This window comes from Coloeus monedula (genome assembly GCF_965178545.1).
Source record: "Coloeus monedula genome assembly, chromosome: W".
NCBI classification, from domain to species: Eukaryota; Metazoa; Chordata; class Aves; order Passeriformes; family Corvidae; genus Coloeus; species Coloeus monedula.
The window spans coordinates 11,253,713-11,280,062 of NC_138821.1; the positions used below are offsets into that span (position 1 = coordinate 11,253,713).

General features: G+C 48.9%; 1 protein-coding gene across 1 annotated transcript in view; it reads right to left on the reverse strand.

The window, feature by feature from the left end:
• The window catches only part of LOC309584573 (CBP80/20-dependent translation initiation factor-like), a gene marked incomplete at its 3' end in the record, with an annotated part of 567,823 nt that overhangs the window by 405,380 nt on the left and 136,093 nt on the right, over positions 1-26,350 (reverse strand). Inside the window, exons 5-6 of the mRNA XM_082300660.1 lie at positions 1,421-1,494; positions 406-510 (exon numbers count right to left, since the gene is read on the reverse strand). Coding sequence (XP_082156786.1) covers positions 406-510; positions 1,421-1,494 — 179 coding nt within the window. The remainder of the gene's footprint in view (positions 1-405; positions 511-1,420; positions 1,495-26,350) is intronic.

Genomic DNA, 26,350 nt, shown 5'->3' on the forward strand with positions numbered 1-26,350 from the left:
CTCCCTCCAAGAAACCCAAAGAAAAAATGCCGCCCGTTGTGGCGCAGTTAACTGCTTTTATGTGATAAGGCTCCTCCCATAGCTTGATTTCCTGGGTATTTTTTTGTTTTCCGGGACATCCGGGAGTCTGCCCCGCTGGCAAAGGGGGCGGGGGAGGGGGGGGGGGGTGTCGCTTGCAGCCCAATCACGGAAGCTTCCTCTCCCCTGATTGGCTGCCAGGCAAAGTCCCCCCGGGGACAGGGCTCCCCCTCATTTTCTGCCTCCTTAACACGTGATGCATGTTAAGGCTCGCAGCACGTGTACAGCCCCTATAGTAATTTTTCACCTCATGTATAACATATGTTGAGGCATAAATAAAAATCAAATTGGTCCCTCTCAGCATGGTATTGCACGCACAGCACTCACCCTTCTCTGTCTATGTGAGGCAACAGGTGTTTGGAGGTGGTTTGCAGCTTCTTGTGAAATTGGGTGAAATCTAGTTTTTCAGGCTGCAAGTCCCATGTCGCACCACTAGGAAAGAAAAACAGGAAAAAACAAAGAAAGAAAGTCCACTACTAACTAAACACCCCTGAGCTGAAGACCAGAGGGCACATCAGAGCCTACAGGCAAGGAAAGCTGGTATTTCTCAAGGTACCACTCCCTGCTGCAGAACGCATGGATGCAGGCCTCCAACCTTCATACTTCTGCATCTCCTTTCTTTTAATTTTTTCTCGGGTTTTTTTGAGATGCTGAGCTCCTGTTGCTTGATCTAAACCCCTAGTTTTGATATACGATGCAGCATGATCCAGCACACACCTTGCAAGCTATACTTGCTCTCTGTATAAAGGGGGTATCACAACAGGTAGTGGTCTGGTCCATGCAATGGAAATGTTCTCTGGTCCTGCACAACTTGCTCCAATGGCCTGGAGTGAGTGCCAGGTGGGAACTCAACCCCCCAGACTCTTGCAGTGCTCCAGGCACAGAGAGAGAGATGCATAAAACTGGACAGAAAGCATATCTCACTGCTTTCCCCATGTTGAAGCAGGAGTTGAAGAGCTCTTTCCAGTAGCTGCAAGGCCAACACATGATCATACCTCCAATTAATGGAAGAAGAGTAAAAACCTGGAGCAGTAACTCAGAGCTTTCTCAAGTCTTGCCTGTGCAGCTCTTGGATGATTACAAGTAATTGAATCAGTACCAGGTTTAGATGTTTGGACTGAAAACCCATCCAGAAGCTTCTCCAAAGCACATAGGATACTTTAAGTAGATTGATCGTGCTTAGTGCTGCAGGTTAAATTGGGATGGAGAGGAGGAGGAGCAGTGATGTGAGTACTGGCAGGGTACTCACTGGCGCTTGGGTACTGGCATGATGGATATGCAGGCAAAGGCTAAGAGAGGCCACAGTTCATCTCTCTCTTAAAGCATTTTAAAACTGACTTACCTGAAGGAGTCAAAGGTGTTGGCAGCCCAGATGTCTGTGCCCAGCATGTCAAGGGAGCTCTCCTTGTTGCCGTTCTAGGAGGGAGGGAAAGGCAGTTACTCGCCAGAAGGCACAAGGTGCTATCCGAACCACAACACAGCCTTGCACAGCCTCTCCCACTGCCAGCTGCTGAAGTGTTCCAGCTCTGCATGTGGGCTCCTCCACTCCTATGTGAATCCATGCTCACTGCAATGCAGAGTCCCCTTGCCCACGGCAAAAGTGCACCATGAAAGCAAGGAGTGAGAGTTTCAGCCTTCAGGACACAAAGCTGTGGACAACATGGAGCAGACAATTTATAGGCTCAGCTCTGACTCCAGCCCTGTCCTCCTGCCCCACTATCCACAAGCTTCAAGACCCACCAAGGTCCAGTGAGCACATTGACATTCCAGTCATGAAGACGCTCAGCTTCAGAGTCACAGACCAGTTGAGCTGGGAAGGAACCTCTGAAGCTCATTTTGTCCAGCCCTCCTGCTCAAGCAGGGCCACCTAATATAGAACAGTTTGGGTTGGAAGGGACCTTTAAAGGTCACCTAGTCAAATCAGGTGCCCAACACCACATCCAGATGGCTTTTGAATATCTTTAAGGATGGAGATACTCTTTACCAGCAGCTATCAGAGCCTGCTGTCACCAATAAGGATGGGGAAAGTCATCCTGTTTCTTCAAGGAGTCATGGTGCCATGACTTCTCCTTGCTCTAAAAACAGGGAGGGAACGTTGGAATCCTGCACTGTGCCACCTCTGCCATGCACACCAGCAAATGGGTTCACACAGTTATTCTGGTACACCTTCCACCAACACTAAGGTGAAGACCTTACACATCCTTCAAGGTCTCTTTTAAGTCATCAGCCCTCACATATCCTCCTTGCAGAAAGAGGGCTGCCATCTCTACCCTTTACAGGGGAAGAAGTAAAGCAGATCAGATTTTAAAATTCAAGACCATTCAAGAAATCAAATTACTCAGACTTACACGGGATGGACATGTAAATGCATCACAAATAGGGAATCCCATATTACCAATTTTCCCCCCACATTTCTTACGCATTTTCAGATTATTCATAATCTTGAACATAGTCAGATTATTGAAGTATTTCAGCACAAATAGTCCCACTCTGGTGAAACATGCTGGAGAAGGTGGCTTCCATATACTCCCCATTGTATAATTTCTATATTTTTAAAATATTATTAATAATAACCAAGACACTAAAAACTCATAAAAATGTGAGCATTTCTTAATGAAGTCCCAGACCTCAATCTGCCCATAAAGTGATGAATCTTTTCCCAATGAGCAGGACACACATCCTCAGTGCACATTATAAATGGTCACACTTCACAGCCGTTCCCAGTACAATCAATTTAGACAACACATACTCCAAACAAAGCCATATTGCTCCCCTTTTTTTGGTGTCTTCAAAGGGATTTATGGACTATGATTTTAACCTCCAGGGATCTGCAGGTTAACATGTCTTCACAAAGAAACAAAACACCAGAAATATATGAAATTCTCATGATCAGTTATGGAAACTGATCTTTTTATTTTAGGCAAATGCAAGCATGATTTTCTCCCACCAAGGAGATAAATTAGTTTTCTAAATCCGTAGAATCATCCTCATGCAGTATAATGAAAATACACATGGGCAGGTCTTCTCAGCTATCATCTGGTAGACAAATCCATTTCTCTTTCCATTTCATAGAATCATAGAATCATTAAGGTAGGAAAAGACCTCTAAGATCATTGAGTCCAACCATTAACCCAGCACTGCTAAGTCCACCACGAAGCCATTGTAGCGGGTTTGGTTTGTAACCGGGCAGAAACACCAATTTAGTGTAGTGGTTTGGTCCAAAATACTCATTACTGTTTACCTTCTGTGAGATAAGAATTAGGAGAAACACAAAGCAGGCACCAAACTTGAAAGAATATAAAGAAGTTTATTAACAGACCTAAAAGAAGAAAAAAAATCATACCCCACTGCTGACTTTCGGGTGGGGGAAGCCATGCAGACAATCAATGTGATTGGTAGAGCAAGCTTCGTTTATTAGCAATACCGAGGCACTTATATAGTATTGAATACAAGCTTATCAGTTCTTTAATTAGTTTAAGCTTACAAAGGCTCATTCTTACTTCTACATAATTGGGTTAGATAAAAAACTACATTTGGCAAGCTTTATGTTTTGTTTTGAGAGATCACAAATCTTCCTCCCTTCTCATGGTCAGTATATCTTATCAGCACAGGACTGTACCTCCTTAAAATTCCCTTTTTGTTTCTCAGGCCTGTTTCTCACACAGGCACTTTCTCATGGAGTTTTTTTCTCATGCAGGCCTTTGCTTGCAGGTCTTTGCCTGCACAGCTCTTCTATTGATCTGGTTTTATAAATAATCCATGTCCCTGATCCTCTAACCATTTTGCAACAATTCCCCTTTTTTCTTTTTGTAAAGGCAATATTTGATTGGCTACAGATGTAGTAACTTTGTATATCATTTTTTACAAGCATTGGCATAGGCAAGGTAAGCACACTATTATTAATAATATTACTAGTCTTACAGCAATTAAATGCTACATGAATAAAACTAGCCATGGTTCTAAACTTAGTGACTTTAACCATCCTTTTAAGCTGAGACTGTCTTCTTTCTGTAATTGAGTGGTTAATTGATGTAACTCACTTATCTGCTTGTGAATTAGGACAGAGTGGTTAAAAAGATTACAGCACATACTTTGGAACTTTTCACAGCCGTGGCTGTGAGCTAATAGTAAAAAATCAATGGCTACTTAATTTTGTTATATTGTATGTCTAACACTAGTAACATCTATGCTTAACTCACCAAGCATCTGCGAAATTATGTTTAACTTATCCCTCTCCCAGCAAGCAAGTTTATGCAAAATAGCGTAAGCCCTGGCTGCTAAAGTACCAGGTAAAAACATCAATGCTAGCTAAATTGACTGCCTTCACTCGATCTAAATGGGTGGACAGCTGATTGAAAATGTCCACTAATGCTCTTGTCTCAAGACAGTCAAAAAACTAATTCCCTACTCTATTTCTGTGTTTGGTGTTATACCCAAAAATTTATGCAATTCTCCTTCTTAGTTTTGTCTTTGGAGAGGGTTCCCTGACACCCACCACAAGTCACTAGCAACCACCTAGGGCAGCTGTTACATTCGCCGCAGAGTCTCGCTATTTCTCCTGCTACAGAGATTGTTGGATCTGGCAAGTCCTCAGCTCCTTCACTCAGCCATGTCTGCAGCCTCTCCCAAGGCTTCTCGGGACGGAGGTCTCAGAGTTCCAGATGTTGAAGTAGTGGCATCACTTTCCTCAGGAGCTGATGCTGACTGCGCCTTCTCGCTTCGGGGTCTTGTAAGCGTAGCATGGCACCACTTGCTGGGCACCCCTCTGGTCAGTGCTGAAGCGATGACTTGTTCCTGTTGTTGCAGGACATTCTGCACTGTTGCGGTAAAAGCAGCTGTTTGAAATGACTGTTTTGCACGGGTAGCATGTATGAGCATCTCGTCTGCTCCTGCTCCTTGGGGCAACATGGCAAGAATTGTCTTAGTTTGCCTATTAGCATTTTCAAATGCAAGTATTTGGAACATTTGCTCTTGGAGCTCTTCAGAGAGCTCAGTTGCATCCTTTAAGGCTGCTGACAACAAGGCTTTGTGGGCAACAGTCTGTGACAACTGATGAATGACTATGGGCATGGTCAGCTGTGTTACTGTTGCCCCATAAGCTTCGCTCCCAGTTAGCATGTCAGCTTGGAGTGCATACAATGGGTCTTGTGTGTCACTTTGATGTTTGCTAGCTTCTTCTTGTGCTAGCTGTTTCCATGTTCGTTCCCAGAGCAGGAACTGTGAAGGGGTTAACAACAACTGTGCGATGCTGATGCAATCATTCGGACACAGGACATCTGCTGTAAAGATAGACTGCAAAATGCTTAGTGTAGATAAGTCAGCAAGCTTTTTGATTACTTCTTGCATCATTTATTGGTGCTTCTCCCCCTCCCAGGGCCGACCACCGGCAGCCCCGGCCAGCTTCGGCTCTGCAGGCGACGAAAGCGCAGAAGCCGCTTCGCAGCCGGACGTTGCTTCGCTCTTCGGCAGGGGGATTTTAGGACCGCACATCTGCTTTGCCCCTTTCGGCCGGGCACCCGGACTGCCTGTGTCTCCTTGGCCCGCCTGCGCCCCGCCCCCTGGGTCGGGCGGCTGTGCTTCCGCGTTCGCAGCCATTCCTCTCTCAGACGTCGGAAGGATAACATCCTGCCCTGCTGAGTTCAGGAACTCGTGCAGTGAGCGGACTGGTGCTGCTGTGCTTTTAATCGGTTTTCTCGCGGCCAGCCCGAAGGACCGTGCCACCCTGGGCTCCGCTCCAGTCTCTGCCCGCCGCTGCGTAAGACCCTCGTCTGTTCCTTTCCCGGAGCCGCTTCTCTCTAAAGCCTCTATGGCGGCTGCGGCTACTGTCCTCTCTGTTTTCATCTCTGTGAGAGTGCCAGTTACTGCTCTCCAGATTAAACCAACAGCTTTTGCTTCTTTAGCTTTCTTTTTGAATGATCTTGGATCAGCTAGTTCCTTACAAAGGTTTACTTCTTTAACTCCTCGCTTTTCTAAAAAGCGTAAAAATAAATCAAGGGTCACCTCTGTTTCTATATCTGCGTCCAACCGCATCTGCGTCTTACCGCAATCCCTGTCGACAGGATTTGTGCAGCCTTTTCCCAGGTTTGCCCTTGTCAGCCGATACGGCGGACCCCTGTGTCAGGTCAGTCCAGGCACGGATCAGATTCTTGCCTGCAGCTGCTGATCTTTTGCCCCCCGATTGCTGCTATCGGTGCCATGTTGGTCTCCCACCTTAGTCAAGAAAACGAAGACCCAGTCTCTGCTCGGGAGCCAAAATGCTGACTTTCGGGTGGGGGAAGCCATGCAGACAATCAATGTGATTGATAAAGCAAGCTTCGTTTATTAGCAATACAGAGGCACTTATATAGTATTGAATACAAGCTTATCAGTTCTTTAATTAGTTTAAGCTTACAAAGGCGCATTCTTACTTCTACATAATTGGGTTAGATAAAAAACATTTGGCAAGCTTTATGTTTTGTTTTGAGAGATCAAAAATCTTCCTCCCTTCTCATGGTCAGTATATCTTATCAGCACAGGACTGTACCTCCTTAAAACTCCCTTTTTGTTTCTCAGGCCTGTTTCTCACACAGGCACTTTCTCATGGAGGTTTTTTCTCATGCAGGCCTTTGCTTGCAGGCCTTTGCCTGCACAGCTCTCCTATTGATCTGGTTTTATCAATAATCCATGTCCCTGATCCTCTAACAATTTTGCAACACCACACCTTCAGAACACTTCTCCTCCCCCCCCCCACCTTTCTCCCTTCTCCCCGTGACAATGTAAAAAGACAGCCCTTGTGATGTTCAGTCTGTTTACCACTTCCATAATAACCTTGTTCAGTCCATTTAGGAAGAGGAGTCTCTCTTGTCCATGCTATGAAAATATTATCACAGCGAGACAGCCGCCCGGGTTGGTTCTCTGCTCGCATGTGAGTCCCTTCCCCCAACTTGCAGCTTTTCCCACAACTGCTTTCGAGGATCCACTCTTGAAGTTTTTTGGGGTACAATTTTAAGGTTGAGCCATTCAGAAACAAAAGTTCTCTTCACCCATCTCTAAGAACAGAGGCCTTTCTCCTTCCCTGGGAGCAAAGGGTCTTCCTCATCTTCATCTCTAGGACTATCTCTGGGAGTATCTCTAGGAACAGAGGTCTTCCCCTTTCCATGTGGAGTAAGAGTCCTCATCACTTCAATCACTCCCTGTTCAAACTTCTCATTAATTTACAGCTGCTTCAGCATCTGCCTATCTCAGCACAGGTTCTTTTGCTCACAAGTACAAGTTGAACGCTCCACCCCCCATGCCTTCATGAAATTACAATGGGTACTCTGACATATCATAGCTTCACAACAGACTTTCATCTTTAAGCATCACCTCTTTCTCTTCCCTCAGGTTTTCAGCTCTTCATAGCACTAAAAGGGTTAATCTCACCTAGGCCTTGCAGCTGAAATGAAGCTTATTGCTGTCGGTCACATGATCTTTTTCCGGACAGTAGGCCAGCTCTAGCTGAATCTTGGCAGCACTGGAGAGGGGGAGCTGCCTGTCTGCCCACAGCAGGGCTGTGGGGGAGTTCCACGGGTGGAACAGGGCACATCGGCTCCAGGATGGCCATGGCCCGGCCCAGCCTGGCCCGAGCAGGGCCTGGGCTGGGCCCGCTGGCCCCCACACGGGGCCCACAGTCACCTGTCCCAGCACCGGAAACGAGACAGAGCTGGGGGGGGGGGGGGTTCTATTCTTAAGTGTGGATCACAGAGGCGGTCGCAACTTTAGGTGGCTTAAAGAATTGTCCATATTCAAACTGGCCATATGATAGGTCCTGTCAGGTCATAGAGGAAGCTGTAAGCACCCCTTTGCAAGAACATCACGTCCGGGACTGTGCTTGCTAACCCATGACAGCCATGTCCCTAAATGTTTCCTATGGACATGGAATATTTTAAGTTGCAATGAGGCTGAGATAAACAAAGCCTGATAAACAGTGCTGGCAAACTGTTATCAACAGATGAGAAGGCAGAGGTACTCAATGGCTTTTTTGCCTCAGTCTTCAATTGGAGCCTTGTTGGGGTGGCTCAGCCTGCTCTCGGGCTGAAACCATCAAATGTCAGTCACCAGAAGAGATCACTGAGGTCTAGGTTACCTCCCCCTGGGTGGCTCCCAATCCTAAATTACTTCCCCCTGTTCCAGAAAGTTCTCCATTTTTTAGTTATTAATTGGTTCCCTATTATGACTCCTGCCTCCCTGTTTTCCCCATTTGCTCTGAAAAATTGTATCCTCCCCTCTGCTTGTACCCCATTGGTTGTTTTCCCTTTCCCTGCCTTACTCCACCCCCCCATAAAGGGGCTAGCCCACGTCTCCTCGGGGCTTTTGCTGGTCCCTGATCCCTCCTGCAAATAAACCTGTTGGAACTCACACCAGAAGCCCCTCCCGCCTTCTTTGCCTCCGGGCGAATGCCAGCCTGATCATCGGCTGCCCGATGTACTTCCTCTGAGGAGGAGCCAGCGCACGCACCCATCTCACGCTGATTCCACTGAGCCGTCCAGCGAGGACGCTGTGGAGGCTAACGCTGCGTTCCCTCTGCCCGAGGGCACGCCGGGGCTTGTGGTTACAAGCCCCCGGTTGCGTTAGGTTGGCGCATCGAACAGGGACGACACACACGTGCGTTCCTGCATCGTCCTCGCTGCCAGGAGGCTGCGAGTGTCAGCGATTCGGAGATGCTGACGCCTCTCGCAGCAGCGCGCTCTGTTTTAAAAGCCGCGCTCCGAGAGGAGGTTGCCAACTCCTGCCAGGAGAACAGCCTGTCCTGGAGGACCCCAACGTGCCTTTTTGTTTCCAGGACCGGACGCCTGTGTCTTCTTGTGAGTATTCTTGTGATTCCTGGCCCCTGGAAAATTATTTTTAATTTCTCCTTTTTGCCAGTGGTGGGTGAAGTAGAGGCTGAGGTTTAAGATGGGAGATAAGCTTTCTCAGCCTCAGCGGGAGGTTTATGTTCAAGTTGGGGAGTCCCTGAAGTATTGTGGGTTAAAGTTATCAAAGGGGTTTTTGAAAAGGTTTGTTAAGTGGCTGTTCTTTTATTTTCCCCAGATGTCCCCTGCTAATTTGAAGTCAGCCACGTTTTGGCAATTTGTGGGGGACAAAATATTAGAATTAAACCAAAGGGGAGATTCCTCCGGAGAGAGGTTTCTCTACATGGTCTGGGCTTTGAGAGATATACACAATGCTAATCAGAAAATAAAAGAAAAGCCCCGAATTCTCCCCAGTTCTTCCCAAGTCCCTCTTTCCCCCCCTCGCGTTCCTTATCCCACTACCCCGTCGCTGAAAAGACCGGGAGGTGTAAAATGCCCAAAGGCACAGGGCTGCCACCGTCTCCCTGACTCGCCTCGATCCTCTCAGCCGCCCTGGCAAAGTAACTCTGGCCAGGCTGTTTCGGCTTCTACCCAAACCCTCTCTCCTATGCCCTCTTCCCTGGTTGTTCTCCCAAAAAGCGGTTCCCAGTTTTATTGCCCTGAAATTGACGGCGAAGGCTTTTCTCCGTCCACCGTTTTGTCCCCTTTCTCTGCTGTTCCTGCACTCCCCCAAAATGGAGGAGACCGCATGGCACAGCCTGCCTTTTTTCCTTCTTCTTCCCAAAATCCTCTTGCCCCCCCTCCTCCTCGCCCTGTCCTGGCCCCGCCCCCTCCTAACGTGACGTCTGTGAGCTCCTCCTTCGCGTCGGGTCCTGCCCCCTGCGTCGGGAGTCCCCGCCCTTCCCGTGGCCACTCCTCTTTGTCCTCAGCCCTCGCCTACCGGGAGGAGCCTTCTGGTTCCCACGCCTCGTCTTCTGGTTCCCACGCTGTGGAAACCGGAACCGACGCCATCTTGAGCCCGGAACCGGGAGCCTCCTCTGATCCCTTCGCTACTCCGGTTACTTATAACCGAGCTGGTGGCAACCCCGCCTGGAAACCCTTTGACCCTGCTGGGCTCAAAGAACTTTGTAAAGCCCAGAAGGAGTTTGGGAGGGAGAGTCCCTATTTCCGGAATCTCCTGCGGGCCACCCTCACTAATACAGTGCTGGTCCCAGCAGACCTCCAAAGCATTTTTTCCTGCTTGCTTTCCCCAGCCGAATTCGAGTTGTGGGATGATGGGTGGAGAAAGCAACTAAGAGAGGTCCTCCCAATCCTGTTGCAAGACCCTAATAACGCAGGGGTTTCCATGGACCACCTTATCGGTGAGGGGTTGCTTGCCAAGCCACAAGACCAGGCCCGAAACACCCCAGAGCCAGTCCTAAATGCTGTTAAACATGCGGCGGAACAAGCATTTTTAATGATGCCCCCTAAATCGGTGCCTCTACTAAATTACTGAAATTCAGCAACTCCCAAATGAACCATTTATTGACTTTATTGACAAATTAAAATCAGTGGTGGAGAAGCAAGTGGAAGATACAAGAATTAGAGAAAGCATAATCACTCAAATAGCAAAAGCTAATGCAAATGAACCTTGTAAGAGAGTGATTATGACCCTTCCACTTGATCCTCCACCAACGTTAAAGCAGATGATTCAGCACTGCACAACCTTAGTTCCAATTGGCCAACCAAATTTAAAAAGGAGGGGGAATGTGGTGGGAGCTGCGGGTGCCGCTGAGGCAACAACACCTCAGGACGAGAGTACGACAAACAGAACCTGGACTTGTCACAGATGTTGCAAGCCAGGACATGTGGCCCGGAACTGCAGAGCTCCAGCCCCAATTAATCAAAGTTCCCGAGCTGTTTCCCCAGGGCAAGTAGCATCGCCCACTCCCATGGAGGTACAGCCGGGAAACTGAGGACCCAGCGCGGATCTGCGGCCCCGCGTGATGACATAAATAAAGGAGCCGCAACCAGAAAAACTGTGACTGCAGCCACTGCAACCACGATGGACTCCATCACACCTCAACGGGTCCTCGTGAGCTGCAAAGGACTGAAAGACTGCTGCTTGTTTATAATAGTAGACACCACGCGTACACCACCAGAGATCTCAATAACACCAGAGCTCATCCAAGTAGGATCACAAGGACTCTTTACCATTAACATACAGTGTATTAACCTGCCTTTCTTTCTTGCAGCTGGCCAGGTTCTCGCCCAGGCCATCCTCATGCCCAGAAGTTCACCAGATAACTACAACCCATCTGTCTTCTGGGCTGAGGTGGTAGGGGAAGATAAGCCGATGCTAAGCTGCAAGATTCCATGCCAGGGCTCGGACATCAGCCTAGCAGGGATGATGGACACAGGGGTAGACGTGACGGCCATCGCCTCCAACAACTGACCGTCACATTGGGGGTTGCAACCAGCAGAAGGTATTGTTACGGGTGTGGGAGGATCTGTGGCTGCCCAGAGAAGCAGGACTCTTGTCCAGATTGAGGGTCCAGAGGGGCGGATTGCAACAGTCCGTCCATTTGTTATTGACTCTGGGTTTACATTGTGGGGCAGGGATCTCATGTCTCAGTGCGGAGCCCGGGTTGAGATCCCATCTCAACCCCGGGATTTTTAGTAGGGGCCACTGCGGACCGCCCCACCCAGAAATTGAATTGGCTCACCGATAAAAGGGTCTGGGTGGATCAGTGGCCTTTAAAAACACACCAATTGAGAGCGCTCACTGCACTCGTGGAGGAGCAGCTGGGGAAGGGGAACATTGAGCCTTCCAACAGCGCTTGGAACTCCCCGGTCTTTGTGATCTGGAAGCTGGGCACAGACAAGTGGAGACTCCTTCACGACCTGCAGAAAATTAACGAGGTCATTGAGGACATGGGACCCCTGCAGCCCGGAATGCCATCACCCTCTATGCTCCTGTTCCGGTTTGGCCAAATTTAGAAATATATATACTCTGAGAGAAGGCACAACCACCCCTCCCCCCACCAGGTTCGGGAAAAAAAAATAAATTTCCTCGAAGGAAAGTGAAGAAAATAAAACTATTTATTTAACAAACACACGGGAAAGGAAAATAAGGTTAAATGGTAAAATCTTTCGCTGTAGAGGAAAAACCTGGGAAAGTGTTCGAGTCCTCCCTTTGGTCTCCTCGGAGCTGGGGCTTGGCCCAAGGCCAGGCCCTCTGTGCCTGGTGGAAAGTCCTCCCGATGTGCTCTGATGTTACAGCAATCAAGCAGTCCAGTAGAAAAGGGAGAAAATCTGAAATTCCAGAGAAGGAAAAGTTCGACTCTCAGTCTCTCTCCGGAGAACAAGAAGAACCGGAAAAAAACTGGCCAAAAACTGACTGGAAAAGCTGCAAGCCAGGTGCTTCCTTGCTCCCCCCCACTGCCCCAGCTGGAAAAAAAACCTGCTATCTTTATGTGACCTTGAACAAGTTTCAAACTGCTTTGAGAAAGTTTTGCTCAGTTTTTTCTTCCCCCTCTCAGGCTCAGTTCAGAGGCATAGAAAGGCCAATAATTAATTTCTGGGCATAGGCAGTGATATGGGATACACATCATAAGGTCACCCCAAGACAGCTCCCTAGGCAGTGGAAGCTAGCAGTCATAGATATCAAAGACTGCTTCTTCCATATCCCCCTGCATCTGGATGACGCGCCCCGGTTTGCCTTCTCGGTGCCTTCCCTCAACCGAGAGGCTCCCATGCAGCGCTACCACTGGCGAGTTCTGCCGCAAGGCATGAGAAACTCGCCCACCATCTGCCAGTGGTATGTCGCTCGCATTCTGTCCCCTGTCCAGAAAAAGGCAGTTAGAGCTGTGATCCTTCACTACATGGACAATGTTTTGGTGTGTGTTCCCACGCAGCAGTACCTGGACTGGACTCTGGGGGAGGTAATCAGGGCTTTAGAGGCAGATGGATTCGAAATCCATCCCGATAAGGTCCAGAAGACCTCACCTTTTAAATATTTAGGTCTCAAAATAGAGGAGCAGACGGTGGTGCCCCAACCGTTAAAGATCAATGATAACCCCAAGACTCTGCAGGAACTCCATCAACTGTGCGGGTCCATCAACTGGGTGAGGCAGCTCCTGGGACTGACGACTGAGGACCTTGCCCCTCTGTTCAACCTGCTTTGTGGGAACGAGGATCTCAAATCCCCAAGGCAGTTGACAGAAGAGGCAAGAAACTCCCTCATCAAAGTCCAGGAGGCGCTGTCATCTCGCCAAGCCCATCGTTATGCCCCAGATCTGCCCTTTCAATTTATAGTATTGGGGAAAATGCCATACCTCCATGGGCTGGTTTTCCAGTGGGACAAGGTGCTGAGGGATCCCCTTCTGATTATTGAGTGGGTTTTCCTCTTGCACCAGGCGTCCAAAAGTATTACCACACCACAGGAGATCATGGCTCAGTTGGTGATAAAGGCTAGGTCTCGCCTCCGTACCCTTGCGGGGTGTGATTTCACATGTGTTTACCTGCCACTAACAACCAATGCACTGGACCATCTCCTTCAAAACAACAATCATCTCCAATTTGCCTTTGATAGTTATTCGGGACAAATATCGGCTCACAACCCGAAACACAAATTGTTCAATTCGGCCTTTAAATTAATTCCAAAAGAAATTCAGAGTCGTGAGCCCCTCAATGCCCTGACGATCTTTACGGATGGTTCTGGGGCATCTCACAAGTCTGTCATCGCTTGGAGGGATCCTTGCACTCAGAAGTGGGAGTCTGATGTGCAGGTGGTCGAAGGATCACCGCAGGTTGCAGAGCTTGCCGCAGTGGTCAGAGCATTTGAGCGGTTCAACGAACCTTTTAATTTGGTAACAGATTCCACATATGTAGCAGGAGTGGTGTCCAGAGCAGAAAGAGAATCGCTCAGAGAGGTGGTGAATCCAAAAATCTATAAATTGCTTTCGAAGCTAATCCGAATTGTCTCCCACCAAAAGCAACCCTTTTATGTAATGCATGTGAGGTCACGCTCTGACCTGCCAGGATTTATTGCCGAAGGGAACAGGAGAGCAGATGCCCTAGCTATGCCCATCGAGCTAGCGAATCTGCCTTACAGATTCCAGCAAGCCCAGCTGAGCCATGCAATGTTCCATCAAAATGCTCCAGCTCTCGTCCGGATGTTCCACCTCACTAGAGACCAGGCGAAAGCCATTGTGGCGACATGCCCCAACTTCCAGAAACATCAGCTTCCATCATTAGGTCAGGAGGTTAACCCCTGAGGCCTAGGCAGTTGTGAGGTATGGCAAACAGATGTTACCCACTTCCCCCAATTTGGCCGCCAGAAATATATTCACGTTTCCGTGGATACTTTTTCTGGTGCAACCTTTGCCTCAGCTCACCGTGGGGAGAGGGCCAAAGATGTCATCAACCACCTAGTCCAGGCCTTCGCTGTGTTGGGGACACCAAATAAATTAAAAACTGACAATGGCCCTGCATACACCTCTGCAGAGTTAAACAGATTCATGAGTGAGTGGGGTGTGGATCACATCACTGGCATCCCTCACTCGCCCACAGGCCAAGCCATCGTAGAGAGGAAACATCAGACACTAAAAAGACTGCTTGAACAACAAAAGGGTGGCAATGAGATCGCTGCCCCCACCATAAGACTGTCCAAAGCGTTGTTCACGTTGAACTTTTTAAACTGTTCCTATGAGGAACCTGATCCTCCCATCTCGAGACACTTCACAAACTCTGCCAAACATAAACTGACTGAGAGACCTGAGGTCCTAATAAAGGACCCTGACACTTTACAGATACGTGGCCCGTACCCCCTAGTCACCCAGGGTAGAGGCTACGGGTGTGTTTCAACCCCAGAAGGACCTAAATGGATCCCTGGAAAGTGGATCAAACCTTTCTTAACAAAGACATCAAAACCAAAGCAGCCTGAAAACGCAGTAGCAACTGCCTGGAAAAGGAGGAGAAACAAGACCTCCTGAATAAACAAGAAATTCTCCTCCCAGGCTGCAAAGACAAACATTCCCTTTCCCACCTTCTCTAATGTGTTTCCCTCCCCTAAGTGGCCCTTTGCTTTGAAAGAGGGGGAGTCCAAGGGAGCCATTGTTATTTAAGTTAATTGTATTTGTATTAATTTTATTTATGTTACACTGTCCCTAAAGTTATCTCCCATAACTGCATGATGACATCCTACATGCTGCTGTCCCACCTGCTGCTGCAGCTCCTCCTTTACACTGGGAGCTCCAGTAGCTGGATTCCTTCAATTATCAAAGACATTGTATGGGGTTTCTTTATGGAGTTGTTAATTTTATTAGCCCTTCCCATTTTTAAGTGTTTGGTTTTGAAATCCCTTAAGCCTTTCCCCTCATTTGAATGTAATAAATAAGGGGGAGATGTTGGGGGGTGGCTCAGCCTGCTCTCGGGCTGAAACCATCAAATGTCAGTCACCAGAAGAGATCACTGAGGTCTAGGTTACCTCCCCCTGGGTGGCTCCCAATCCTAAATTACCTCCCCCTGTTCGAGAAAGTTCTCCCTTTTGTAGTTATTAATTGGTTCCCTGTTATGACTTCTGCCTCCCTGTTTTCCCCATTTGTTCTGAAAAATTGTATCCTCCCCTCTGCTTGTATCCCATTGGTTGTTTTCCCTTTCCCTGCCTTACTCCACCCCCCCCATAAAGGGGGCTAGCCCACATCTCCTCGGGGCTTATGCTGGTCCCTGATCCCTCCTGCAAATAAACCTGTTGGAACTCACACCAGAAGCCCCTCCCGCCTTCTTTGCCTCCGGGCTAACGCCACCCTGATCATCGGCTGCCCGACGTGCTTCCTCTGAGGAGGAGCCAGCGCATGCACCCATCTCACGCTGATTCCACTGAGCCGTCCAGCGAGGACGCTGTGGAGGCTAACACTGCGTCCCCTCTGCCCGAGGGCACACCGGGGCTTGTGGTGACAAGCCCCCGGTTGCGTTACAGCCTCTCTTCCCGCACCTCTCAAGCGGGTGAACCACAAGATGGGTGTGGGAGACAGAGGAGTAGAAACTCCTACAATTAAAGGAGGTTTTGATTTACAACCCTGGAAGAGACTAGGTCTGGCTTAATTGACAGATTTATAGATCTTAAGGAAAAGGATCACAAGCCTGTGTTCCTATAGTTACAAGTAAAAATATACACTGGGTGTTCTGGTGGAGGGTTTTAAATATAATAGTGTGATTTTATATAGTTTAAGTTAAGAATGTAAATGGTATAATAGAGACATCTGTGTGTACGTGACATGAGAAGTTATTGGTCAAGACACAGCTGCATTGCAGTGAGAAGTGCCACAGGTGATAGGTCATAAATCCAAAACAAAGTGTCATTTTAAGTGTCTATTGGATTAGAAAGTTATAAATTACAATGTAACTCCAAATCTTGTGACTAGTTGCCATTATTCGGAGGTATTGCCATTATTCGGAGGTATTGTAAAATCTCATGCCTCGACTGATGCGTTTTGTTATTTTAAACAATAAATCCATGTAATCGCGTAGTCCCATCCCTGAAAGTTATTTCCTCCGACGAGTGGACCATGTGTGAAATTCTACAGTTGGTGGCGGATTTACGGCGGTAAGGTTGGAGTCAGCAAGAGGATGCCCCCAGTCGACGTGAGCCTGATTTAGTCTAACCCTGAAATGAAGGGTGATCCAGCGGCAGCTAAAGGTGAAAGGAAGCTTGAAGGAGCATTGTGGGCCGATTTCTCCCATAGCATGCCGGTAGAAGAACTGCCTTCTAAGTTGGGTGGAGGTAGGGGCCAGGACGGGATGAGATGGGAGAAAATATCTCAAAAGAGCAAAGGGATGTTTATAATAAGTTAGATGCCTTGCTCAAGTTACATTCTGAGCCTCTTCCCAGCACGGAAGTGAAAGATTTATTGCTTTGGGTTTTTCATAATTGCCCTGACGTTAACTTTGAACTTCTTCTTAATAAACCTGTCTGGGATGATATTGCAACTAGACTTTACGACCTCACTTCAAAATGTGTGGGTACAAAAATGCTGCTAGCAAGGATTTTCTTGCTATTTTCTAAGTCCATGAGAGACTTTTCTCTCTCACAGAAGAGGTAGCAGAGTTATGTAAACAACCAAACACCTGCAGCCTTGAAAAGTCTTGTTTATAGTACAGTAGAAAAATATTTTGACAATGAATGTTTTAGGATTTTAGCCAATCACCCCAAGGGGTGGCTGATCCTTTGTCCAATTAGACTATGAAGAAAAAATTCTATAAAGGAGTTTGTAAAAGAATTAAATAAATCAATCTTGCTGCACAATTCTTGCCTGCTGGATCTTCTCTCCTCCTCCTCCTCTACAGCTGCAAGACATGGTGATATACCCTAGGGCTTAGGCCTGCGGTAATAGAAACGTGATAAAGCGGCGGCTGTTTTACTCCCCGCTTGCCAAGTGGTGATAGAATTGTTGAACAGCTCGGTGATTAATGGTGGCTCCGAAATTTTACCTGCACCATGGGGTCCCTCACAGTCGCCCCCTCCGGCCGCTTGTGATATTGCACCCCACAGAGGGAGTGGTGAAGAAGGGAGGGGGGAACCCTCGGCAGTGATGCATGGTGCTGGGGGGTGGGAAGCCCCGGAAATTACATCTCCAGAAGTGATGAAAACAAAGATGAATGCCTCCATGACAACTCGGAGGGTTGTTAGTAGCAAAGTAGATGTGCACACTCAGGATGAGTGTTTCCCTTCAGTGGATGAATTTGATTTAAGCCTTCAAGATATGAATAGGCTTTCCTCTGCTGATAAGCAGAGAGAAATAAATTTGAGAGAAAAGCCTGTTTTAACCAATTGGAATGCTATACATTGGGAGGTATCTAACGAGGATGATCTTATCCCAGCTCGTAAATCGTTGTTAGCATTGCTGGTGAAGTATGGCAGAGCAGGAGCAAACCCGAGATGGGAAGCTTTCAAACATGACGACATTAAGGATTTAAGGAGAGCTATAAAGGAGAGTGGCTTGGGATGTCCCTATTTTAAGCAGCTGTTAAAAGCAACTTTCGATCATGTGGACTTGACACCTTTTGACTGTAAAAACATTGCTTCAATGCTTTTAACTGATTCACAGTATTTATTGTGGGATTTAAAGTGGCATAGACTTCTTGGAAAACTTATAGAGAATTATGCAGGAGGTCCTAATGCAGCTCTGACACTTGCACATCTGGCAGGGGATCCACCTCATGACAGGCCAGAAGATCAGGCAGACCTGGCAAGGGCGGTCCTTGGTGATATCAAAGAAGCAGCTAAAAAGGCACTTTTGCAAATTGAGCCTGTGGGTTCTCCACAAGGTGCCTATACACAAATTAGCAGGGTCCTACCGAGACCTTTTCTTCCTTCATTGATCGGCTGACCCAGGCTTTGGAGAGACAGTGTGATGATGATGTTGCTCGTCCAATTTTATTACAGAATCTTGCTTATGTTAATGCTAATGAGGAGTGTCAGTGAACTATTAGAGCTTTACCAGGGATACAACCAAGTATTTCAGATATGCCTGAAGCATGTAGTAAAGCTGGCACTGCACAGCATACGGCTGTCATCCAAGCTGATACATTAGGAGAAAGACTGGAAAGAGCAATTAACAATCAAGCTGAGATGATGGACAAAAGGCTCTCTGCTCAAGCTGAGGTTTTGGATAAGAGACTTGTAACAGCACTTAATGCTGTTGCTGTAAGCAATTCTCGAGCAATGCCACGAGCTGATACAGACGAAAGAACATGTTTTCGATGTGGCAAGCCTGGACATTTAATGAAAAATTGTCCAGGGCTTAGAGAGATTCCAACAGTACCGCTTCGTTGTCCAAAATGTAAAAAGGGAAGGCACTATGCTTTTGCGGGGGGGGGGTCCCGAGTGCTGAAGAGCTGTCCAGATTAAACGACACGTACACCGATACAATTTGAGCATCGTTCTCCGCTTTATTGTTTAACTATACAAGCTTATATCTACTTTGCAAAGATTCATGCCCAGTCCCTCTAGGTGGCCCCTGATCCGCGGGGGAGCTGACCAGTGTATAACTTTGCCAAGGACTTTCAAGGCTGTCTGCAGCCAGGTGTCTTCCAGGCTTCCCTGCAGCCAGAGGCCAGTTCAGAAGTTTTTCCTCAGCAACCCTAGGTTGTCCAATCTTTCCAGGGGTATCATATGCCCCTGTTCCACAAGGAATCCCTCTACACATCCCCCATTTTCTTTTTGGGCAACCCAGGCCTGGTCAATGATCTTTCACAGACCCGCTTTAATGGAAGAAAAAATGCACCCAAATACTATTAAGCCTAATATAACTACAAATAGCAATCGGCAGCCTTCTACTACCAAGGTACACAGCCATCCGGTGATACCCAGACCCTTAAGCCAATCTCCAATAGGGTCGTCTGTCTCCCGAAGGTTGTGCAGGCCCCTCTGGAGGTCAGAGAGGTGCTTGTGAATTGAGACAGAGTGGTCAGAAAGATTCATACAGCACATACCCTGGAACTCTCCACAGCCATGGCTGTGGACTAATAGCAGAAAATCAATGGCTGCCTGATTTTGTAATACTGCATGTCTAACACTAGTAACATCTGCACTTAGCTCGTCAAACATCTGCGAAGTTATGTTTAGCTCATCCCTCGCCCAGCAAGCAAGTTTGTGTGTTGGAATCGAAAAAAGTCCGTGGACTCCAGCGGGGAGAGAAATTGCAGTCCAAAACCAATGTGGTTGATAAAAGCAAGCTCCGTTTATTAGCAATCCAGAGGCACTTATATAGTGTACCAGCTTGTTAACTCTTAAGTGGCTTAAAACTTATCAAAGCGAATTTCTGCTTCTACATAATTGGACTTACATTGGCAAGCTTCTACAGTTATGTTATGATTAAAAGAATTCAGAGTTCAGCCTCCCCTCTCTGGGTCTTATCTACACAGCTGTAAATCTTCAAAACTCCCTCTTTGTTTCTCAGGCTTGTTTCTCACACAGGGATTTTTATCATGCAGAGTTTTTCTCACACAGGCCTTTTGCTTGCAGGCCTATTGCTTGTATAGTTCTTTTATTGGTCCCATAATTCTATCAATGATCCATGTCCCCGATCCTTTAATAATATTGCAACATTTGTGTAATGTTGCGTGCACCCTAGCTGCTGAAGCACCAGGTAAAAACATAGATGTTAGCCAAATTATACCACGACTCCAAAAGACGGGCTCTTCAGTCCCTTCACATTTGACCTCATGGACTGAACGCCTCACCCTGGTTTCAGTGCAGTGGGTGATATTCAAGAGTTGATGCAGGTTTGGATGGAACAAGGTGAGTTTCCCTAAGTAGCACAGTCCCCCATGTGGGTTGGCGGGAACCCCATTCCACTCATATTAAGAACGTACTACTGGGGAGTCATTTCGGGGCTTGACCCGTGAGGTTGATTCGGTAGTAAATTGCTTCGGACTCGTAGTTTCTCAGAAACCAGTCTGCAAGAGGGTCAACAGTGGCCCAAAGGCACCTATTAACATTTAATTGACTGGTAGTGGGCAGCTCGAATGTCATGTAACCATCCCCAGTTTGGTTTGTGGAACCCAGTAGATCTAACTCTTCTGGTGTTCTCATGGTGACATTGATGCTTTTCAAGAATGCAGCTTGCCAGCAGGCATGCTGCTACGCAGGCTTGAGTCTGATCAGCCCTGAACAATTCCCATTGCTTGTGGCGTTCCCTATCAGGGAGCTGTTGTTTAGCATCCCTCGGAAGTCTTGCGGGTTAAAATATGGGGCCCCAATTAAGCAGGTGCGAAATGGGTCCCCTGACGTGGCCAGGCTCAGACACATGGAATCTTTCCCCATTAAATTAGCTAGGGTGACCCACATGTTTTGTCTCTTTTGGATTGCTGTCAACATCACGTGGGACCCGGTTAGGATGCTTACAAGAAGCAAACCTCTCAGAATGTTTGCGGACCCAGCGCTGCTTTGTCGCTTCCCAGCACTCGGGGGGCCATCACATGTTGCCGCGGGACACGAACCTGTGTGCTACACTCTCGCCCTAACACTGCCACACTCCATACTGCCTTCACTCGGTCTAAACGGGCGCACAGCCAATCAAAGATGTCCGCCAATGCCCTTGTCTCAAGACAGTCAAAAACAATTCCCCACTCTACCTCTGTGTCTGGTGCTATACCTAAGAATTTACGCAACTCCCCTTCTTGGTTCCGCCTTCAATCACGGTCCACACAAGGCGGGCACGTATACCACCCACTTTCTAATGTTAGCTTGTGTATCCAGAGGCTCTGCCGACAACCACTGCAAGTCACTAGCAACCACCCAGGGCAGCCATTACATTCGCCACAGGGTCTCGCTATCGCCCCCACTACAGAGAGTGGTGGATCTGGCAAGTTCTCAGCCCCCTCACTCAGCCACGTCTGCAGCCTCTCCCAAGGCTTCTTGGGATGGGGGTCCCAGAATTCCAGCTGTTGTAGTAGTGGCGTTACTTTCTTCAGGAGCCGATGCTGACTGTGCCTTCTCGCTTCGGGGTCCTGCATGCGTAGCGCGGCACCACTTGCTGGGCACCCACAGCAGTCCCTCTGGGGAGGAAACACACATATATCCTCAGCCGTTAAATAGCACTGGGCTGGGACCTTCCCACAAACCTGTTCGAGGGTTACGGTACAAAATACTTATTCCTGGAAGGGCCTGTTCGATTCTCCTACAAACCGTCTGATGATGGATTGCCACTGGAGGCTCCTCCCTATCCCCAGCCACAGAGAGGAAATTCAATGTAAACAGCACTTTGCTTAGCGGTTTACTTGGTTCCATCTCTTCCCCTTTCTGTCGGCCTAGATATTCTTTTAGTGTACGATGGGCTCTCTGGCTCTCTCTACCACTGCCTGACCGGTGGGTGAGTGTGGGATCCCCGTGATATGTTCTACCCCCCACTGCTACATAAATCTGGCTAGGCGACTGCTAGTGTATGCTGGCCCATTGTCTGTTTTGATCTTTTTGGGTACCCCCATTACTGCGAAGCAAGAGAGCAGATGCAGCTCCACATGCAGTGCTTTCTCTCCTGTCTGAGCGGTAGCCCCACAGGAAGTGTGAAAAGGTGTCAATTGTTACATGGACATAGCGCTGTCGGCCGAACTCAGGGACATGAGTGACGTCCATTTGCCAGAGCTCGAGGGCTTTCAAACCCTTGGGGTTAACCCCCACACCTAACCCAGGGCCTTGATGGCTACAGCGGGGACAAGCCCGTACTATGCCTTTCGCTTCTATCAGCAGGATCCTAAACTGTGTCTGCAGGGATTTTGCGTTTTGGTGGAACAAATCATGGCTACATCTGGCTTGCTCCAAAGTGCTCACTGGTGGGAGACGCACTATGGGGGCACAGGTCACCGCCTCGTCTGCACGGGCATTGCCCTCTCCCAGCCCGATGTTCCACTGGTGGCTCCGAACGTGCAGGATACAGTAGGGGTGTTTCCGTTGTTGCAGGGTATGCCGCAATGTGATAAGCAGTCTGCCCAAATGTTCATTGTTAGTATGCCGGATTTCTGCATCATGGATCCGTTGGGCTACTCCAACAACATATAAGGAATCGCTGACTACATTCACCGGTTCCTTTGACCACTGTTGTAAGGCCCCTATCAAGGCGCGCAGCTCGAGTGTTTGCAAGCTGTCGGCCGGCTCTCCCGCTATGACATGAGTCTTCCAGTGGTCGTTCTCTTTCCACCCACAGGCGACCTGCTTCGTCTTCCTCCCCGCATCCGTGAACACTGTGTGCCCTAGTACTGGCCATTCTGCATGCAGCAGGCGGTCCAGCCACTCATAGCGCCCCAGCAACTGCACCAGCCTTCCCTGTGGGCACTTGTTATGGACCACGCCGGTGAATCCGAGCAGAGCTTCTTGCAGTGCCTCTGCATGGCGTAGCATCCACTCCAAGTCCCCTGTTCGGACTGGTATACTGATGTCCTCTGCCTCTCTGCCATCCAACTCCACCACTCGATCACGACACTTCTGTATTAAAAACGCCACCATCTCTACCCTGGACTGCAGTCTGAAGCATGGCTGAGTCGGCGGGAAGATCCATTCGAGAATCCGGATGTCCTCCCCCTTTTTCTTTTGCCATTCATGGATGATGGCGTGTGAACCTGCTGCACTGATCAGAGTGATAAGGATGGCAAGTGGGACTCCTTCTCTGAGCGATACCCATGCGTGCCGCAGCTTATCTGCGACCCTGACGAGAGCTGCTGCTTGGTCTGGAGAGCATTCTCAAGGTTTGGCAGAGCTCGTCCCATGCAGCCATGGCAGGAAGGGGGCGAGGTAGGTGTTCGTGATTCCCGCGACTCTGCAGACCCATTGCAGATCTCCTAGCAGCCTTTGCACATCATGAAGCGTGGAGATTTCTCTATTTAGCTCAATCTTTTGGGGCCTAATTTGCAAGTCTAATATGAGCCAGCCCAGGTACTTCCATGGTGCAGTCTGCTGGATCTTCTTGGGGGCGATCTCTAATCCAGTCTTATGCAAGTGTTCTCTGACCCATTGCATCTCTTTATCTGGGAACTCTTTAGCAGTAGCTATCAGGATGTCATCCATGTAATGGTAGATAAATGCTTCTGCGTAGGGTCTTCGAATCAGATGTAGTGCCCAGTCAACATATAGCTGACACAGCGTGGGGGAATTTTTCATCCCCTGGGGCAGGACAACCCACTCGTAGCGCTTAGTAGGCTCACTGCGATTCTTAGTGGGCACTGTAAAGGCAAAACATTCTGCATCCTTTGGATGCAGTGGGATTGTGAAAAAGCAGTCTTTTAAGTCAATTACAGTGATTTGCCATCCTGCTGGGAACATTGTAGGAGCCGGTAGCCCAGGTTGCAGTGACCCCATAGCTTGCATGCGCGCATTCACTTGTCGAAGGTCATGAAGGAGGCGCCATTTTCCTGACTTCTTTGGGATCACAAAGATGGGAGTGTTCCATGGGCTGACCGAAGGCTTGATGTGTCCTGCCGCTAGCTGTTCTGCAACAAGCTGTTCTACTATCTTCAGCCTTTTGTCTGTTACCGGCCACTGCTAGACCCAGACAGGGTCATCTGTTAACCAGGTGAGAGCCCGTATGGGCTGCTGATCGGCAGTGGCCATCAGCATAAATGCTGGTCTGTGGTGAGCACAAGGCCTAGCTGCACAAGGATGTTGCATCCGATCAGGCCTTGCAGGGTCTGAGGCAGCTTCATAACATAGGGGCGACACACAATGGTTTGATTGTCCTCAAACTCTAGGGCAATTGAGGTTGCACTTACTTGGGGGATTTGTGTTCCTCCCACCCCTACCAGAGTGGCTGCTGGTTTTTCTAGCCCCCAACCAGGTGGCCATACCGCCTGGTTAATGATGGTAACGTCGGCCCCTGTGTCGAAAAGTGGCTGTATTTTGATGGCTTCTGCCCCCCTTCGCAGGATCACTTGCTGCTGAGGTCTCTAGGCCAGGTTCAATGTCCAAAACATGTCAAACCCAGAGGACCCAAAAGCATGGTCTCCGCGAACACTGTTGTTGCTGATTCCCCCATTGGTCATTAGGGGAATGGGGATGATTTGGGCAATGCGACTGCCTTGCAGGATAGTCACGGGTGGTTGCAGCGCGTAGGCCATGATCTTAATTTCGCTGGTGTAGTCAGCATCGATGACTCCAGGGAGCACCACTACTCCCTGCCGGCTGGTTGATGACCGCCCCACAAGTAGGCCACCCAGACGAGGGCTGTCTGATGACAGGGGGCCCTTGGCTGTGGTCGGGATCAGGGTGACCTGGTGGTTCTTCAGCGTGACTTCTATTGAGGTTGCCACGTCCACTCTGAGGCTCCCTCGGGTGGCTGGCTGGTTCTGGTGAAGGAAACCACCAGGGTTGCACTCAACTCGTGGCTCTTTGGGGCGCTCACTTGTGTCCTGGCGCATGGCCTCACCACACTGCACTGGCCATTTCTCACATGGTGGCATACTATGGTGGCATGGTTGTGGCACCACACTGTTTTCCGGCAAGTGCGCCTCAGGTGCCCCTCTTCACCGCTTTGGAAACAGGCTACTCCACCTATTCGGGGACCAGGAGGTAGGCCAGCGGCCTTCACCCCCTTTTTTCTTTGCGCCCCTCCGGTCAGTGCTGCGGCAATGACTTGTCCCTGTTTTTGCAGGACATTCTGCAGTGTTGCGGTGAATGCAGCTGTTTGAGCTGACTGCTCCACACGGCTAGCATGCACAAGCATCTCGTCTACTCCTGCTCCCTGGGGCAGCATGGCAAGAATTGTCTTAGTTTGCCTATTAGCATTTTCAAAGGCAAGGGTCCGGAACATTTGCTCTTGGAACTCTTCAGAGAGCTCAGTTGCGTCCTTCAAGGCTGCTGACAGACGGTCAATGAACTGACCATACGGCTTTGACAGCCCCTGTCGGACTGCTGCATATGGGGGAGACTTCTTCTTTTCAGATACTGACAACAAGGCTTTATGGGCAAGAGTCTGTGACAACTGATGAATGATTGTGGGCATGGTCAGCTGCCTCACCGTCGCTCCAAAAGCCCCGCTCCCAGTTAGCATGTTGGCTTGGATCGCATACAGTGGGTCTTGTGTATCACCTTGGTGTTTTCTAGCTTCTTCTTGTGCTAGCTGCTTCCACGTTCACTCCCAGACAGGAACTGTGAGGGGGTTAACAACAACTGTGCGATGCTGATGCAATCATTAGGACACAGGACATCTGCTGTAAAGATAAACTGCAGGATGCTCTGTGTAGCTTCGGACTGTAAGCCGTGCTTGGTGACCATTTGCTTTGCTTGCTGCAAGATCTTCCAGTCATGGGGTTCCCACTTTGCAGTGTCCCCTTGTATCACTACAGGGCAGGCTAGGGCATCTACGGCTTGCCAGTGTCCTTCAATAATTGCGTCACGGATAAGTCCATTGCATCTCCTTTGCAATGGGTCAGTCCTCACCGTCAGGGCTGATGGACGCAATGGCTGCACATCCTCTTGAGGGAAGGGAGGGGCTATAGGCACTCTGCCCGATTCTCCCGACGGGAACGTAGGAGTTCTGGTGGCTGTCCTGACCGGTGGGTCCACAGGATGCTATGGTGCTGATGGTGTGGTTTCGCAAGCCTTAGATTCCAGCGTGTCCTGACGCGTAGACAATTCAGCAAGCTTCTTCATTAATTCATGCATCATCTCTCGGTGCTTCTCCTCCTCTTGGGGCTGACCCCCGGCAGCCCTGGCTGGCTCTGTCTCTGTGGACGACAAAGCCGTAGAGGCTGCTTCGCAGTCAGACCATGATCCGCTGCCCGGCAGAGGGGGGTGGCGCGCTGCTGTTTTCGGCCGGGAGCTAGGACTGCTCGTTTCTCCTCTGCTCGCCTGCCCCCCGCCCCCAGGGTCAGGAGCCTGTACTTCTGCCTTTGCTGCCATTTCTCCCTCAGACTTCTGAGGGGCAACTTCCTTCCCCGTCGCGTCCTGCAGCGAGCGCACTGGTGCTGCTGTTCCCTTCATTGGTCGA